Genomic DNA, 18,108 nt, shown 5'->3' on the forward strand with positions numbered 1-18,108 from the left:
ACCAAGAAACTCATAAGTACGGCGAAACATTAAGACTTGGCAAGGAAAACAGCCAGAACACTTGGTATGAAGGGAGGTTAAGTATTCTATACCTAACTTCCTGAACTTGCGCGGGATGGGGAGCGTAATTGATTGGGGCACGAACCATTTTCCTTTAACTATAACCATCCTTTCTTTCCACTTCTTCTCAGATGAAGGAAGGTTCGTGCATATCCTCTGATGAAGGGTAGAGGTAAAAAAGAAGCGACCAGGCTTGGTCCCATGCTTAGATATATTATAAGTAAGCAGAAGGTCGGCAAAGGTCAAATCCAGAGCCTCTAATTTTCGGCGCACCAACAGTGCCGAAAGGATGCGAAAGAAATTAGGATTTACCTGAAGGGGGGGCAAGACCTAACTTGTTGAAAACTAAATGATAGAAGGGGTGAAGAGGGAACCGGAGGGAGTTAAGATGCCCGACCGAAAGAAGCAACTCACTCTCTTCAATTCCCTCGTCGGAGGTAAAATCGGCACCCTCGGGATATTCTACAATTTCTACTCCCTCAGGAATATCAAATTCTTCCATTATCGAAGTAACAGAGAACTTGATGGGGCGAATAGAGATGATTGCTTTCCTCTCTTCATGAGTAAGAGCATTATCAGAGCCTGAGGTGGATGTCTTGGATGGAAGGGGGGAAGTACCTAATTGATTCAACGAAAGACGATCTGTAGAAACCCTAAGAGGGGGAACCCTAATGCGAACGGGGGAAGATGAAGGTGTGGATTCAGAATCCCCAATGTCTATACGTTCGGGAGTAGATAAAGTAATCATAATGAAAGATTGAAGAGAAAGATGCGAAAAAAAACTAACCTGACAAGGCGATGGAATAAAGAACGCAGGAGTGCAGCTAAGGCGAATGTAACTCTTGCAAAATCTTGTACGATGGAGTAATAATGAAAGTCCTCGAACCGTCTCTGAAGCAAAGTAAAAAACCGGTTTCAATTCCCTTTTTAATGGGAGCCGTCACTCAATTAAAAATGAAATTTGGGGCAAAGTATGGAGGGAAAAAAACTCCCTCCAATAAGAATATTCTACGTCATCACAGATGTAAATCTATCTTCCAAAGGCCCGTCATGCTCAAGCCCAAATTGAATGTATTTTTAGCCCAAGACCACTGTTATTTGTCTTCCAACCTCCATCAAGGCCGAATCAAGAGGTCATCAGCCCAACTTGTTAATATTTAACATCCGGTCCGTTATTCAAGCCCAGCCGGATCAAAGTATGTTCAGCCCAGTTATTCAAGAATGCACAAGTCCTACCAGTTGAAGGATTTACTATAGAAGGAAAATTCTGAGATAGGAAGTTCTGTACAAGGCAAGTTCTATGCATAGAAAATTAGACAATGGAAAGAACTCTATTAGTAAAGAATGTTTATATAGAAAGAATTGGAGGACAAGTAACGCGAGTCCTACAATAATTTTACAATCTTTTGTATATAAATAGAGGCTTAGACCTCCAATAAATGGATCAAGCAATTCTACGCTTATCTTTATACGGTTCTTGTTTATTTTTATTATTTGTTGAGTGAGTTGTTTTATTTTTCTTAATCATTATTGGCTGAGCGAAATTTTGCACCTACAAAAGTGAAATAATTGAAATTCAATTAATCATATAGGCAAATAGTGGGTGTGTGAATTTATTATTAAGGTAAAATAAAATAAAATATTAATAAAGAGTTTGTACTTCAAATGTTTTACGATTTATTTGTTTATTTATATAATGAATCGACTCACCTGTTAATCACTTTATAAGTTTGCAAATTCTGAATATTCATAATTATTCCCAAACTACGTATATTATTAAAGCATTTAAACTGAAATATTTTTAGGTCTTATGAGAGTTTACGGTTCACCGAATGAGACCCGTGTCCACTGGGCCATGGTGTGGGTTGGTTCATACTTCATGTTGCCGGAGGACTGCACTACATTGCAAATTTTAACATTTTACAAAATAGCAGGTCAATGTTTAATTGCAGGGATGGTCGGTCCAGTCTCGTTGGGTTGTGAGATAGTACAAATTGGTTATTTTGAAGTGTGATTTTGACTTAATGGCATTTGTTCAACCCTAACAATGTTCAGATACTAAATAAGCCCATAATCTTTAATTGGGACCTTTAAAAATTACATGACTATATGAGTTGGACTCATGTATTTTAAATTTTAGTGTAATTTTACTCATCTTTTTTGTTATCAACATAATAGCGCAAAAATTTATACCAAAAATAAGTTATCAACGTGTCAAGCATATATAACTATAATTAATTATATGGACTAAGCTTTCACCTCTATGCAGTGAACATAATAAATTAATAATGTCATACAGAGAGTAATTTTTAATAAAAATAGACAAATTGAATGAAAATTAAAGAACAAGAACTCAAAGTAAACACAAAACTCAATGCGTATTTTTTATAAAATGTGTATTATAAGTATGACGAAAATGACTTGAAATTATTTTCGATGAATATTTTTCATATAATTAAGTACGAAATTGGTTCAAAATTATTTTTTAGTAAAATATATAGGGAAAGACTAAGGCTTTTAAGAGAGATAGCCCAGCCCGCCAGCTTAATGGGCCATCATACCCCCGTACAGGACAGTATTTGGGCCTTGTGGACCTTTTTGATACTCACTTAAATGACTGTTAAATCTAGATCCGTATTGTATACACTACATAAATAAAAGAGGACAAAAAGCTCACACGTGCGCGCACGTGACACCATATCTAATGGCGTTTATGTTCATATTTACCAAAAATTACTGTCAATTAACATTTACTGTACTTGTCAGACGACTAGGTGGGATATATCACATCAGGCAGCTAAGCTTTTTTTATCGCACCATTCCAACGTTCGAAAAATCAGGTGACCGTTTCAGAAACTCTACTTGCCTATTTTTATCCGCACCGTTCGATTACACTAAAACCTCTCCATCATTAGGTTCTACCAAGTTGACTTCTACTACAATACACATCACTACCACCACTCTCAATGCACCTCTGCATCTTACGGTTTATATTAAATGATCAGATCCGAATAGCTCAATCTTGCGGCTGTGAATCAATCAAAGGGCTTGAAGTAATTTTGGATAGATGAAACTGGGAGTAGAATAATAGAAACGTGTTTTCACGGAGAAAACGGTCAATTTTGTGGGACCCGCAGGTAGTGGGGCCACATGGAGTGCTGCTATAGCCCCCACCATGGTGAAAAGGTGGTCCTCGTTTCAGAGAGTCCAGCTTATTATTTTTGTCAATTGTTGACAAGTGGGTCCCATCCCCACCACCTCGATCCCCGATCTCCACTCTCTCTTTCTCTCTCTAACCTCCATAAAAGACCTCAACCCACTCTCTTCCTCCGATATTACCTTAACCCACTCTCTTCCTCTCATTACCTAACAAATAACAACCCGGACACCGCTATATAACGCCCACTCTCTCCCTCTTTCATGCTCTGATCTGTTTCTTCCAGACTCAGAACAGAGCATGATGCACCGCGTTAACACTGTATCTTTCTTTTTCCTAGTCCTTTCCATTTTCTCACTCGCAGGTAACAATGTATATATATCTATATCTATATTTATATGTATATGTGTATGTATGTTGGTTTTTGATGTTTTGGTGGTACATTTGCAGATGGGGGTTTGATCGGAATCAACTACGGTCGAGTAGCGAACAACCTACCTTCAGCAGTGAAGGTGGTTCAGCTGCTGAAGTCCAACGGTGTAGACCGGGTCAAAATATACGACACCGACCCGGCGGTACTTAAAGCCCTAGCTGGGTCCGGTATCAAAATCACCGTCTGCTTACCCAACGAACAACTCTCCGACGCCGCCAAACAAAAGGACTTCGCCGAAAAATGGGTCAAACAAAACGTGGCCGCCTACCACCCGAAGACCCAAATCGAAGCCATAGCCGTCGGGAACGAAGTCTTCGTCGACCCGGATAACGTGACCGGGTTCCTCGTACCCGCCATGAAAAGCATCTATCAAGCACTCGTGAAGCACGACCTCCAATCCGCCATCAAAGTCTCCTCACCCATTGCTCTCAGCGCTCTTGGAAACTCCTACCCTGCCTCAGCCGGATCTTTCAAACCCGAACTCGTCGAACCCGTGATCAAACCCATGCTGGACTTTTTCCGTCAAACTGGGTCGTTCATCATGGTCAATGTCTACCCGTTTTTCGCCTACGAAGCCAACTCCCAAGTCATCTCTCTGGACTACGCTCTGTTTCGTGAAAACCAAGGTGTGGTAGACGCCGGTAGTGGCAAGCGTTACTTTAACCTCTTTGACGCCCAAATCGACGCCGTTTTTGCGGCAATGTCGGCTCTGAAGTACGATGATATCAGAATGGTGGTGACGGAGACTGGTTGGCCGTCGAAGGGTGACGAGAATGAGATAGGCGCGGGCATGGAGAACGCCGCTGCGTATAACGGGGGCCTGGTGAAAAGAATACTCACCGGCGGTGGGACCCCCTTGAAACCCAAAACAGATCTGACCGTTTATCTCTTCGCTCTCTTCAACGAGAACCAAAAAACTGGACCCACATCTGAGAATAACTATGGTCTGTTTTACCCAAATGAAGACAAGGTTTATGACATACCGTTGACGTTGGCCGGGCTGAAGAATTACCGGGGGACCAGGGCACCGGCGTCGACTACCGGCAGTCGGAAGAATTCGACGCCGGTGACAGGCGGTGATGGGGGGCAGGTGTCGCCGACTGTTTCGGGGCAGAGTTGGTGCGTGGCGGATGCAAAGGCCGGGAAGGATAAGCTGCAGGCGGGTCTAGACTATGCGTGTGGGGAAGGAGGAGCTAATTGCCATCCGATTCAACCAGGGTCCACGTGTTACGAACCCAACACGCTCGAGGCCCACGCTTCGCACGCTTTCAACAGTTATTACCAGAGGAATGGACGCAAGATGGGCACGTGCTTCTTTGGTGGTGCGGCGTATGTTGTTTCAGAGCTACCCAGTGCGTATTCCATCTTCTCCCTCTAATTTTCTCTTTCATTTTATTTGGCGCACGTTAAAAAATACACGATGTAAAACTTTTGGCATGTTAGATATTTACGTAGTACTTGGGTAAATTGCTAAAATGCGCAGGAATCCAATGGTTGCAGTGTGAATAACACCGCAGGTCCACAGAGGTTGGAAAGTTGGTGCACGCCAGGTCAGAGGACATCACGAGATGCATTCCTTTTTCTGACATGGCGTGGATTTCTGTGGACCTGTGCTTGGCAAGCACACTGACAACAGTAGTTTTATAATCACTAGTTTTATTTAGATGTTTGTTTGTTTGCCAGGTTGTAGTACGATTTTAGAAAACCTTTAGATTTATCTATCTCACATGACAAGAGTGTGAATTTTACTTAGAATTAGGGATTGTTTGTTTTGACCTTAAATATTTTTCTTAATTTATTTTTTATTTTTTCAGATAAAATATATATTTTTTTATTTTTCCTTTTCGATGGTTAACAAAATTTAGGTTGAGATTGAGGAGGTAGAGGCTAAGATATTTTTTTGCTCAAACAAACCGAGCCTAAGATGTCACTAATTTTTTTTTTTGATAATTCCAAGGATATTCGTGTGTCATTTAATTTTAGGGTCAAATGTTGTGGCTGGAAAAGAGGAATCAAGCAATTATTTTGTCATTGGATGATTAAAAACCAATTTTTTTTTTTTTTTTTTTTTTTGATAATTTCAAGGATATTCTTGTTTCATTTAATTTTAAGGTCAAATATTGTGGCGGGAAAAGAGGAATCAAGCAATTATTTTGTCATTGGATGATTAAAAAAAACATTCTTGGAAACAACCACCCACTTTTTCCTTTTAGTGTGTTTTTTAATGTTATATTTTGTTTTCTTTGTACCTAAAAGAAACTTGTTGCTGTCTTTGCAGAGTTTGGGAAGTGCGAATTGCCCACTAACTAAACAAGAGAACGAAGAAAGGGTTGGAAGAAGAAGAAGAAGTGGTTGGAAATGCTCTTCATTCATTTGTAGCTCTTTTGGATGATCTCCATTTTCATTTTTGATGTATTTATATGGAGTAGTAGGTTGGTTGGAGTTTGGTGGTTAGAGATTACTATGGACTATCTTTGTTTATATAACTTTATATAAAATTGCATAATGTAATTATGTTTCTTTTTAACTCTAATATATTTATTTCAATGTGAGGTGATTAACCGGGGTAAAAAAATATTTATTTCCATGTGCCGCTGTTTCTTTTGCATTGTTCAACATCCTTAATGGGGAACAAGGGTAGCTATGGTTGGCGATGTCAACGGCAATTTTGGAGAGGGCGCTGGGATGTTTTGGAGAGGGGGCACTGGGGATAACATTTGGAGAGGGCACCACTATCTCAAATGTGTTTCCAAAATTGCCCTCCTTCACTGTATCTTGGAATCGGGCGAGCTTGGGACATCCTTAATGGGGAACAAGGGGTAGCTATGGTTGGCGATGTCAACGGGCAATTTTGGAGAGGGCACAGGGATGTTTTGGAGAGGGAGAACTGGGGATAACATTTGGAGAGGGCACCACTATCTCAAATGTGTTTCCAAAATTGCCCTCCTTCACTGTATCTTGGGACATGGGACATCCGCAAATAAAGTATTTGTTTTACTGAAAATTTAAGTATTGTTTATTGAAATAATTACGGGTAAAAGTTATAAAAGGGACATAAGAGTTCAATTAAATTGACATCCTACATACTTACTGGGTGAAGCTATGGTTGGGGATGTTAACGGGCAATTTTGGAGAGGACGCTGGGATGTTTTGGAGAGGGTCACTGGGGATAACATTTGGAGGGGACACCACTATCCGAAATGTGTTTTCAAAATTGCCCTCCTTTACCGTATCTTGGAATCGGGGAGATCTTGGGACATGGGACATCCACAAATATTTAATAAAGTATTATTTTAGTGAGGATCTAAGTATTATTTATTGAAATAATTACGGGTAAAGGTTATAAGGGTTCAATTAAATTGATATCCTACCTACTTACCATGTTTAACACAACATAGATTTGATTCCTACAAAGGCTTAATAGTGTGATTCCAAATCTGGTAGGTTTCACCATCACCTGTGATAGTTCATTTATAGGGCAAGATCTGTATAATCGTGTTGTTGATGGATATGGTGTACCGCAACAAGAATTTCCAGGAACAATTAGGATTTTTGATTCTAAATAAAAGATTGATGGTTCAACTCTTGTTCATTACGGATAAAAGAAAGGTGTGTCTTTCAATAATAATAGTAGTCTTTCATTATGCATAAAGCTTAAAGAAGAAAAACAAGAGTTTATTGCCCTTAAAGTTGAGAGGTGAAAGGTCATGGTAGGGTCCTATGGTTGAATTTTCTGAAAGAGTAACAAAAGGTAAGTAGTAATGGAGCTACATTGGATCCTCAATTCCTGATTGAGTACAATCTTTTTGCTCCAACAATCAGATAAGATTATCCAATTATCAAACTGGGGTTCATTTTCACTACAAAGTGCCCTTTTTTCTTGGGTCAGTAGAAGATTTTTATTGGTGGGTCTGATTCTAAGGAATTATTTACATGACAAATTTTGAACATGATATTTTATGAGGTATCATGTCTAAATAACTTACACTCCGACAATTATTGAAATTGCACTTTCAGAATTTTATTTATTTATTTTTTTTCAATTTTGGTAAGCTGCATATTCAAGATTTTGTTCCATCAAAAACCACATTAATTTTTAGGTGGCATGATGTAATTGATAGATGGTAGCAATTTGGAAAAGATGTAACTTTAGATTACCTATTGGTTAGGTAGAGTTTAGACTTTTACTTGTGATCGTGACTCTAAAAAATTATTTATATTTAAATGACGAATTTTGAAGTTAATATTTCGTAACGCACTAGACCCAAATAATTTACCACTCGAACAACTCCTGAAGTTGCACTTTCAAATTTTATTTTATTCTATTATTATTTTTTTTCCCGATTCTGGTAAGCTGCATTTTCAGAATTTTGTTCCATCAACAACCACATTAATTTTTATGTGGAATGATGTAATTGATGGATTGTAGCAATTTCGAAAAGTTATGACTTTAGAGAAGGTACTCTCATTCGTTCATTCTATAGTATTGATGGTTACTTTATGTCTCACTTGTAGACGACAATGGTATCTTTGTGATTACTGCAAAAGTATATCCTTCCAATTTTATTTTTCCTTACAGGGTAGATCCCATGTGCCACAGAGCCCACACAGTTAAAAAAAAAAAAAGATTAACTATGTATTTAAAAGGTCAAATAAAAAAAAGATTAACTATGTATTTAAAAGGTCAAATTACATTAAACATTCACAAATTTCTCTTAAGAAAAACTCTATCCAATGTCACACCCACAGAGAGGAGTTTATGGAGTTTTGATATTTAAACCTTGTAGTTGACAAGTAGTATTCTATTTTTCTTAGAACTTGCCTCCCCATTAAGCTTTACCAAAACAAAAGTAACAAAACAAAAAAAAAAAAATACTTACCAAAAAAAATAAAAATTAACAGACATTCCCGTGTTAGTGTTCAATATTTTATAGTCATTGACTGCTTTACAATTCTCTAGTTTAAATTGGATGGAGCACCATGCACCACTCGATCGATGCGTCAGAAGTCACATTTCACAGAGTACTCTCTCTCTCTCACACAGACACACAGTTGCAGCAGAGATTCCCCTTGTCTCCCTCTTTAACTTCTACTATTTCGTATTCACATGCTCTCCCATTTCCATTTCTCCCCCTCCCCCCCTCTGTGTGGATATTTATATGTAGGTGTCTATATATATATATATAGCAGTAAATGATTACAGGGCGATATATAGCTAAGCTAGCTAGGTTTGATACGTGATGAATAGGCCAATTTAGACTAAGAGTATATATATATATATATTTATTAATTTAATTTCACATGGACGAACAAATACACCCTTTCACAAAGTGAAGAATTTCAGTCATCTCGGTTTGTTTCTAAACGCAAACTGACAAATGTACTTCTTCAACCCAATTTGCAATACCTGAAATAATTTAATCTCCATATAGTTTATTGCAATTATCATATATATATATATTTATCTTAATAGACAATTATGTTATTAAATGAAAATGTGGATACAATCGCTTCCAGCTACATTGCACTAGATGTTCCACGATCTCATTCTTGGCCCATTTAGATCCAATCCAAAAGGTGAGAGTATATTTTGTTCACAAAGACGGAGCCGATTAAGGCCCGGGCATGTCCGCCCTCTTCAACTTTTTAAAAAATTTATTTTTGTATGTATATGTATATATTTTTAAATTTTAAAATTGCCCTCCTTCAATTTTTTAAATTTTTTATTTTTTTATGTATAATTCCTTAAATTTTTAAAATTGTCCTCCCCCAACTTTTTTATTACATTGTGACCCTTGAACATAATTTATGACTCCATCACTACAGTAAACTATTGGAAAGAACGTACCACCAAGTCATAGATTTTGGTGTTCTTCGTTATACTTATTTGCAGCATAATGTTTTGACACATGCAAAGAAAAAATTTCCACCAATAAAGATGTGACACCTCTACAAGATAGCTATAAATTACACAGCAACGCGTGGTCATAGTAATGCCAGCTTGGACGACAACGTGAATAGCTGAACAGGCTAAGGAGGCGGATCCACCCATCAAATTAGTCCAAATATAAATGAAAATTTCATGAAATCAACTCTAAAGAGTTGGCTTAAATGGATGTGCCGAAGTATCACGTTCAAGATTCGACTTTTTTCGAGTCCAAACAATGTTTGAGTATCAAATTTTTTCTTTTTCATTTTTTTTTTTTTTTTTTAAAAAAAAAAACAATTCAGCAAGTTTCTTTTTCTTAAAATGTGGGTTCAGCCTAAGCAATAGTTTTGGTACAATTTTTGAGTATGTTTAATGACAATTAATTAGCAAAAAGTAAAATCAGTATCATGGGACCCATGATACTAAGTGCTCATTTAATATTGTTGTAATATACTGTATAAAAAGAGTTTTTTCATATAGATTTGAGTGTTGACGTTTTGAAATACAGTTGAGGTAAATATATATTTTTAATAAACTTCAACTGTACATACAAATGCAATTCAAAAAGTTATTGGAATATTTGAGACTTGAGAGTATTAAAAATCTAATGTCAGATATTATTATTATTTTTGTATTGCGTGTGACATGGTTAATAGATACGTAGTTTCTAAACTAAAAGGGTTTCTAGTTATTGAAATCCAACACTAGACATTTATTTATTTATTATTATTATTATTTGACAATACAAGAGAAAACTAAAAAAAATAAAAAGGAGATCCGCATCTAAAGCTGCAACAACCCAAGGGGCCCATTAATCGAACGGGCTGGCTTTTTGACAGATCTAGGAGCCCATTCGCGTCCGGTAATGTGATGAGTCTTCAAAAAAAAAAAAAAAAAAAAAAAAAAATTGTTCCAGTACTAGAGATGCATTAAAACATGTACACTCCACTTTGGACAAAAATCCATCCTCTCCTATGATTTTAAGTTTGCATTTAAAATTACTATAATGTAAGTTTTTTAGGTTGGAAATTGTTACATAAATTTATCCAAATCTTAGAATTACAGAAAATTTTCCCATCCTTCTAGGTTACAAATTTTTTTTTTTGTATGTCTTGGTAGGTTACATGATCGAATACAATTTTTTTTTTCTTAGAGCACTTGTATCGGTCCAACAACAAATCTATCATTCAAGTCACAAGGGCGATTCAAAAGTGAAATCTCAAAAACTTACCTCTCGAATCTCCGGCAACGTCGGGGACATGTCAGAATACAATTAAGGAGGGAAAAACGGATTAAAAAAATAAACAGTAAGCTTCTAGTTGTAACATTCAAATATATTTATTTACAAAAACTTGAATAATCACATGGTTCCATACCAATGTCTCATTGACGGACCTAGTTCCTTTCTTTTGCATAACACAATCTTTATAAGGTGATAATAAAGATTAAAATACATGATATGAAATTCATGATATTCATGAGAACTGCATTTTATGCAAAAGCGATCGTTATGGATGATTAATGCATAACAAGATAAAATTCAATTTCATCCTTCACAAGACATACGTATAGGCGTGCCTATTTGATTTGAAAAAGGTTATTACATAATCTGGGGTCAATTATTAGTGGATATATAAACATTTGTGTCCAAAATGTGTAAAGTTTTTTGAATTTATTGGTAATTGACCTAGGCAATAATCCCGGACCAAATAAAAATTCGGCCTTTTGGTGAAACTTGTATTTCTCATCATACGTGACAGCACGCGCTACAGAGACGAGTGGGAATGAGTGGGCGTTTCAGTTCCTCTCCTCAGTCGTGACATCCAAAAACAAATTTTAACGACTTGGTCAACAAAGAGAGTGCGAATCATAAGGTCAACTATTCATTCGTCACCACCAAGCCTCAAACAAATCCACATCCCATGCACAAAACCAACGCATCTCTCTCCCTCTCTCTTTCTCTCTCTACAACAGCACGAAACAAATCCAACCCCTAAACACCCTCGATCTCTCTCTCTCACCAACTCTTAACATCAAACATCTAAAAAAAAATTCACTTCTTATCTCTCTCTCATCAATATCCAAGAAAGTTCACCTCTGAGTTTCCTCTCATCCAAACATACGCGGAGGTGAACAAGCCAAACCAGAGCAGTTGCTTCTACCTCTTCCAATAGGTGCATGCAATACATATATGTATCATTTCATTCACATATAAACCAAACACATATATGTAAATATACACGTAGAGAGAGGGGGACAAATTAAGCCCAGAAATTCAAATTATCAAAGGCTTTCATAGACACAAAGATTGTATATATAACCAACCAACCATGCCAAGCAAGCTACAAAAAGCAATTGGTGCTGTGAAAGACCAAACCAGCATCAGCCTTGCCAAGGTTTCAAACAACAACTCCTCCAACCTCGAGGTTTGTGTGCTCAAAGCCACCACCCACGACGACATCCCCATCGACGAGCGCTACGTGTCCGAGATCCTCCAGCTCGTGTCTTCCGACAAAACCTACGCCGCGTCCTGTGCGCGAGCCATCGGCAAACGCATAGGCCGGACGCGGAATTGGATCGTGGCGCTCAAATCCCTAATGCTCGTCCTCCGCATTTTCCAAGACGGGGACCCTTACTTCCCTAGAGAAGTCCTCCACGCCATGAAACGAGGTGCCAAGATCCTCAACCTTTCCAGCTTTCGAAACGACAGCAACTCCAGCCCGTGGGATTTCACCGCCTTTATACGAACGTTCGCCCTCTATCTCGACGAGCGTCTCGACTGCTTCCTCACCGGGAAGCTCCAGCGCCGGTACAACAACCGGGACAGGGAGCTCGTTAACCATAGGAGTACTCGCAGAGGCAATGAGCCGGTTCGCGACATGAAACCGGCTATGTTGCTTGACCGGATCTCCTATTGGCAGCGATTGCTCGACCGGGCCATCGCCACACAACCCACCGGTGCCTCCAGGAACAACCGGTTGGTTCAGGTGTCGCTCTACGCGGTGGTGCAAGAGACTTTCGATCTGTACAAGGACATTTCTGATGGGCTTGCCCTGCTTCTTGACAGTTTCTTTCATTTGCAGTACCAGTCGTGTGTTCATGCGTTTCAGACTTGTGTTAAGGCCTCGAAACAATTCGAAGAGCTCAGTGTGTTCTATACGTTGTGCAAGACCATTGGAGTTGGAAGGACCTCTGAGTACCCAAGTGTTCAAACAATTTCAAATGAGCTAGTTGAGACACTGCAGGAATTTCTCAAGGACCAATCTTCTTTCCCGGCCACCGGGAAATCTCCGAATAGGCCGTTGCTCCTTCCTGCGCCGTCGAATCCCAGTCCTGCTATGTCCGGTGGGGCCGAGAGCTACGGTCTGTCGGAGTTCTCGGAACCCCTTTCTGAGGAAATGAGTTCTGAGTTTGGGTCACAATGTAAGTCTTTGGAGGACTTAATAAGTGCTACTGAATTGACAGGGAAGAGAAGATCGTCGATTTCGATTGATTTAGAGGCTTATTCTTTTTCGAATCAGTTAGAGAAACCATCACAGCAAGACGATGCGTGTAGTCAAAATGATGCAGCTTCAAGCAAGTCATTGCCCACAACGGCTTCGATGGTTGATCTTGTATCCTTCGACGAATTGCCTCAATCAAATGCAAATGAACAGGACAAAGTTCAAGAGCCGTTTGAGTCAGCTGTTTCAGCCAGTAGCGGGTGGGAGCTTGTGTTGGCTGGGGCCACAACTTCATCGCCGGCACAACCCTTGCCTAGTGTAGCCAATGGTTCCGAAAAGAAGACATTGGAGTCGCCCAGAGACGGTGGCTGGGAGCTCGTGCTGGCCGAGACCGCAACCCAATCGACACAACCATTGCCAAATGTAGCCACCGGCTTGGGTTTGGACAGTTTGTACCAGCAAACTTCTCCATTGCCTAATTTTCCTTCTCACCATTACAATCCGTTTCTACAGGACACAACTGAATTAAAAACGGTCACATCAACCGTGGCTGCTCCGGTATCTACAGCCACTGCCGATGTCCAAGCGGACAGTTTTCCGGCGAGTGACCCCTTTTCATGGGCACCCACGTTTCAAGCAAGCCCAACATTTTGTGCTCAAAATCCAAACGGCACAATCATGGCAATGCAGAATGAGAATGACCCTTTCGGGACGTGCTCGCCGACTACAATGGCCGGTGAACAAATGATGAATGGGTCTGTGAATCAGCAGAATTTGTTGCATGAACAACAATTGTGGTTGCAGCACCAGAATAAGATCATAGCAAAGCATATGGCTTGATTTATGATCGCACACGAACGTGTTTGATTTCTGTAAATTATTAGCATGTGATAAAATTTTGTGAGTGAGGTGTTTAATCATTGTCAACTCGTTTTGTTGGGTAATTTTTTTTTGGTGTTTTTGTTTCTTACATTTGTAAAAATTGCCACAAAGGCGACAGAGAAGAGATAAGGCGGGAAAAATCAAGCTAACTCCAGAAGGTGAAGCGACTCTAGGGAATAGAAGAACCAGCTGGGCCCAAGGCACAGCAGAAAGCATGTACATGGCTTATTCATAATACGATTGATCTTGTAAATTACTATAATGTTACTGTTAAATTTAGTTGATCACAATATCATTTTGGTTATATAGATCATGTGCAATTCTGATTTGTATGTATGTACATGTAATTTCTACTTTTATTTTTTTTTGGAAATCAGTTTTAGTTCAAAGTAATTGTTTGATCTAATCATGGGAGGTTTTTGGTTTTGGGTCAAAAACCTAACAGTGAATTATCAGACGACGTGACACTTTTTCAACCGAACATGAAAAAATCATGGCATTAGTCCTTTGATTAGTACTACAACCCAATTGTAAAGTTAAATAAATTTACAAATGACTTTTAAATAGAACCAATTCAATGGAGTAGTTAGACACTGTAATATGAAAAATATCTTTCAAAATAAAAACGACGTCTAGTAACCCAAAAAAACAAAAAAAAAATGTCAAATACATAGGGATGAAAATCATGAAATTAAAAGAAATGTGCAGTTGAATTAGTATTTATTTTGTAATAGATATTTTTGTTAATAATGTGTTTTGAACCAAACATATTATAAAATTGTTATATCAATAGTTAGTAGAGACTCTATTAACATTAATTTGGTGTTTTTTTTATTTTGATCTTCTTAGAAAGAAATTTTTTTTTGATAGGATTCAAATGACAACCTGTTACCAAATCAAACGTATTACAACAGCATCCCTAATTTTTTATTTTTTGAAAAGTTCTAAGTAAACGCATCACTCCCAATATTGCTTCTACATTCAAACACAAACACATCAATTGTCTCCCTAATACGGAGTTAAGAATCTGTACCATTTCCTTTTAAATTAGCAAAATACTAATAACAGAATTGAAGTGTGTCTGTGTGTAATTTTGTATATATATTTGGGTTAAGTGCATTAAACCCCCTCAACTATAACCCGATTGCAAGAAACCCTCCTGAAGTAAGTAAACTCCCCTAATCTATCATTTTCTTGCACTTAGTTAAGAACCGTTAAGCAGCCGTTAACAGAAAATTAAAATTACCATTTAGCCCTCGTGTTGAATATATATATATATGTATACATACATATATATATATATATATTATTTTTTATTTTTTTATTATTATTTTTTTGGATAGGCTGATGTAACAATGGTAATCTCCATGTCCAATAAAAATTGGCCAACTCAGAATTATTTTATTGAGGTGGACAAAAACAATTCTCCACCAATAAGAGAATGACAACTCAATTAGTGGAGAATTATATATATATACCCTATAAAAGTGTATTTAATTTATACTATTTATTTACATTTTAAAACACTTAATTTTTATTATTACGTGCCTTTTCAGGTTTTACATTGTTATATACCTTTTGATTTCTAATTGTTGCCCTTTTTAGGATTTCAACGCAATATTACTCAGGTTTTCAATTTATGTTGTTATACACCTTTTGATTTTTAAAGGTTGCACCGCTTAGGAATTAACGATTTTTTATATTCCTTGTCAATACACTTTTTCCAAATAAGAAAAATAAAAATTTAGAAAAATAGTCTTCTTAATTACTTAGCACCTGTTTGCGAAAGAAAGAAAAAGAAAAAATAAAACAAAACAAAACTCTAGACACGTCTTCTGTTTTATATATGTACTTTGCTTAGTACAAGCGTCTTCTTTTATAAAAAATTTCTTTCAAATTAAAACACTTCTTATATTACAAATCTTTTGTTTCATAAAGAGTTACTTACCGGTTAAAACATATCAACTTTCAATTTAAATTATTTTGTATTTATTTTTTTTATACATAAAAAAAGATACGTGCTTTGCTTCCTCAAAACTATTTGAAAGTATATGTCGATTCAATCATATAAAAAAGATAGACTAAATTACTATCTTGCTCTCTCTCTCTTTCCATCTTTTTATGTAAAAATTCTTGTGCAAAAAATTATTAAATGTTTTATTCACAGTCACGTACCTTTGAAAACCCTTTTGTTGGAGACACATCTTTGATTAGTGTGCATCAAATTGGTTTTGAAGAATCTTATGGCAAAAACTTCTTATAGTTCAATAGATATATCCTTTTATTAATAGGTGTGTAATATTCTATAAATAGCATAGTAATTCAATGAGTAAAATATAAGTTTTACATCTTCCTCTTTGTTTATTTTTTGCAACCAATATACCATCTCATTATACACCTTTTGATTTTTAAAGGTTACACCGCTTAGGAATTCACCAGTTTTTTATATTCCTTGTCAATACACTTTTTTCTAATAAGAAAAATAAAAATTTAGAAAAATAGTCTTCTTAACTACTTTGCACCTGTTTGCAAAAGAAAGAAAAAGAAAAAGAGAAAAAATAAAACAAAACAAAACTCTAGACACGTCTTATGTTTTATGTACTTTGCTTAGTATAAGTGTCTTCTTTTATAAAGAATTTTTTTCAAATTAAAACACTTCTTATATTACAAATCTTTTTTTTCATAATGAGTTACTTACTGGTTAAAACATATCAACTTTCAATTTAAATTATTTTGTATTTATTTTTTTTATACATAAAAAAAGATTACGTGCTTTAGGTAGACTAAATTACTATCTTGCTCTCTCTCTCTTTCCATCTTTTTATGTAAAAATTCTTGTGCAAAAAATTATTAAATGTTTTATTCACGGTCACGTACCTTTGAAAACCCTTTTGTTGGAGGCACATCTTTGATTAGTGTGCATCAAATTGGTTTTGAAGAATGTTAAGGCAAAAACTTCTTATAATTCAACAGATATATCCTTTCATGAATAGGCCGTGTGTAATATTCTATAAATAGCATAGTAATTCAATGGGTAAAATATAAGTTTTACATCTTCCTCTTTGTTTATTTTTTGCAACCAATATACCATCTCATTATAAACCTTTTGATTTTTAAAGGTTGCACCACTTAGGAATTCAACAGTTTTTTATATTCCTTGTCAATACACTTTTTTCTAATAAGAAAAATAAAAATTTAGAAAAATAGTCTTCTTAACTACTTAGCACCTGTTTGCAAAAGAAAGAAAAAGAAAAAAAAGAAAAAATAAAACAAAACAAAACAAAACTTTAGACACGTCTTCTGTTTTTATGTACTTTGCTTAATATGAGTGTCTTCTTTTATAAAGAATTTCTTTCAAATTAAAACACTTCTTATATTACAAATCTTTGAGCTATTTACTGGTTAAAACATATCAATTTTCAATTTAAATTATTTTGCATTTACTTTTTTTATACATAAAAAAAGATACGTGCTTTGCTTCCTCAAAACTATTTGAAAGTATATGTCGATTCAATCATATAAAAAAGACTAAATTACTATCTTGCTCTCTCTCTTTCCATCTTTTTATGTAAAAATTATTGTGCAAAAAATTATTAAATGTTTTATTCATGGTCACGTACCTTTGAAAACCCTTTTGTTGGAGGCACATCTTTGATTAGTGTGCATCAAATTGGTTTTGAAGAATGTTAAGACAAAAACTTCTTATAGTTCAACAGATATATGTTTTCATGAATAGGTGTGTAATATTCCATAAATAGCATAGTAATTCAATGAGTAAAATATAAGTTTTACATCTTCCTCTTTGTTTATTTTTTGCAACCAATATACCATCTCATTTTATATATATATATGGGCAACATGATAATGGAAGACATGATAAATGTTCTTTAGTGAACATGACAATCTTGGAGCCTTTCATAGTCATGACTCTCCAACAGGTCAGAAGTTTCTTACTCTCTTTTATGTTAATATGCTTTTATTATTTTGTAATGCTTTATTTGTACTATTTATATTCTGCTATGACTAAGTGTTTTGGTCCAACTACATTATCATCATGTTTAATTGAATTTTTTTCATTCTCTGGGTATATAATGTGTTTATTGTTCTGTACGGGTTCCTTTAATTTCTACATAATTCTGTATTCCTTTCTTGTTTAATTCTTTTAAGAGATGAGAAATTAACAAACTCATTATAGTTACAGTTA

General features: G+C 36.3%; 2 protein-coding genes across 2 annotated transcripts; both read left to right on the plus strand.

The window, feature by feature from the left end:
- Positions 1–3,374: 3,374 nt before the first annotated feature.
- On the plus strand, positions 3,375–6,177 carry LOC132307406 (glucan endo-1,3-beta-glucosidase 14-like). Its single transcript, XM_059805148.1, has 3 exons — positions 3,375–3,581; positions 3,668–5,002; positions 5,929–6,177. Exons 1-3 carry the CDS (start codon positions 3,518–3,520, stop codon positions 5,958–5,960), a joined length of 1,431 nt encoding a protein of 476 aa, XP_059661131.1. The 5' UTR covers positions 3,375–3,517; the 3' UTR covers positions 5,961–6,177.
- A 5,732-nt stretch (positions 6,178–11,909) lies between these two features.
- On the plus strand, positions 11,910–14,078 carry LOC132309632 (clathrin coat assembly protein AP180). The gene has a single exon (XM_059807923.1). It carries the CDS (start codon positions 11,910–11,912, stop codon positions 13,860–13,862), a length of 1,953 nt encoding a protein of 650 aa, XP_059663906.1. The 3' UTR covers positions 13,863–14,078.
- The last annotated feature ends 4,030 nt before the right edge of the window (positions 14,079–18,108 follow it).

Source organism: Cornus florida, unplaced genomic scaffold (genome assembly GCF_030987335.1).
Source record: "Cornus florida cultivar Cherokee Brave unplaced genomic scaffold, ASM3098733v1 CherokeeBrave_3.0.0_Hap2_Chr05, whole genome shotgun sequence".
NCBI classification, from domain to species: Eukaryota; Viridiplantae; Streptophyta; class Magnoliopsida; order Cornales; family Cornaceae; genus Cornus; species Cornus florida.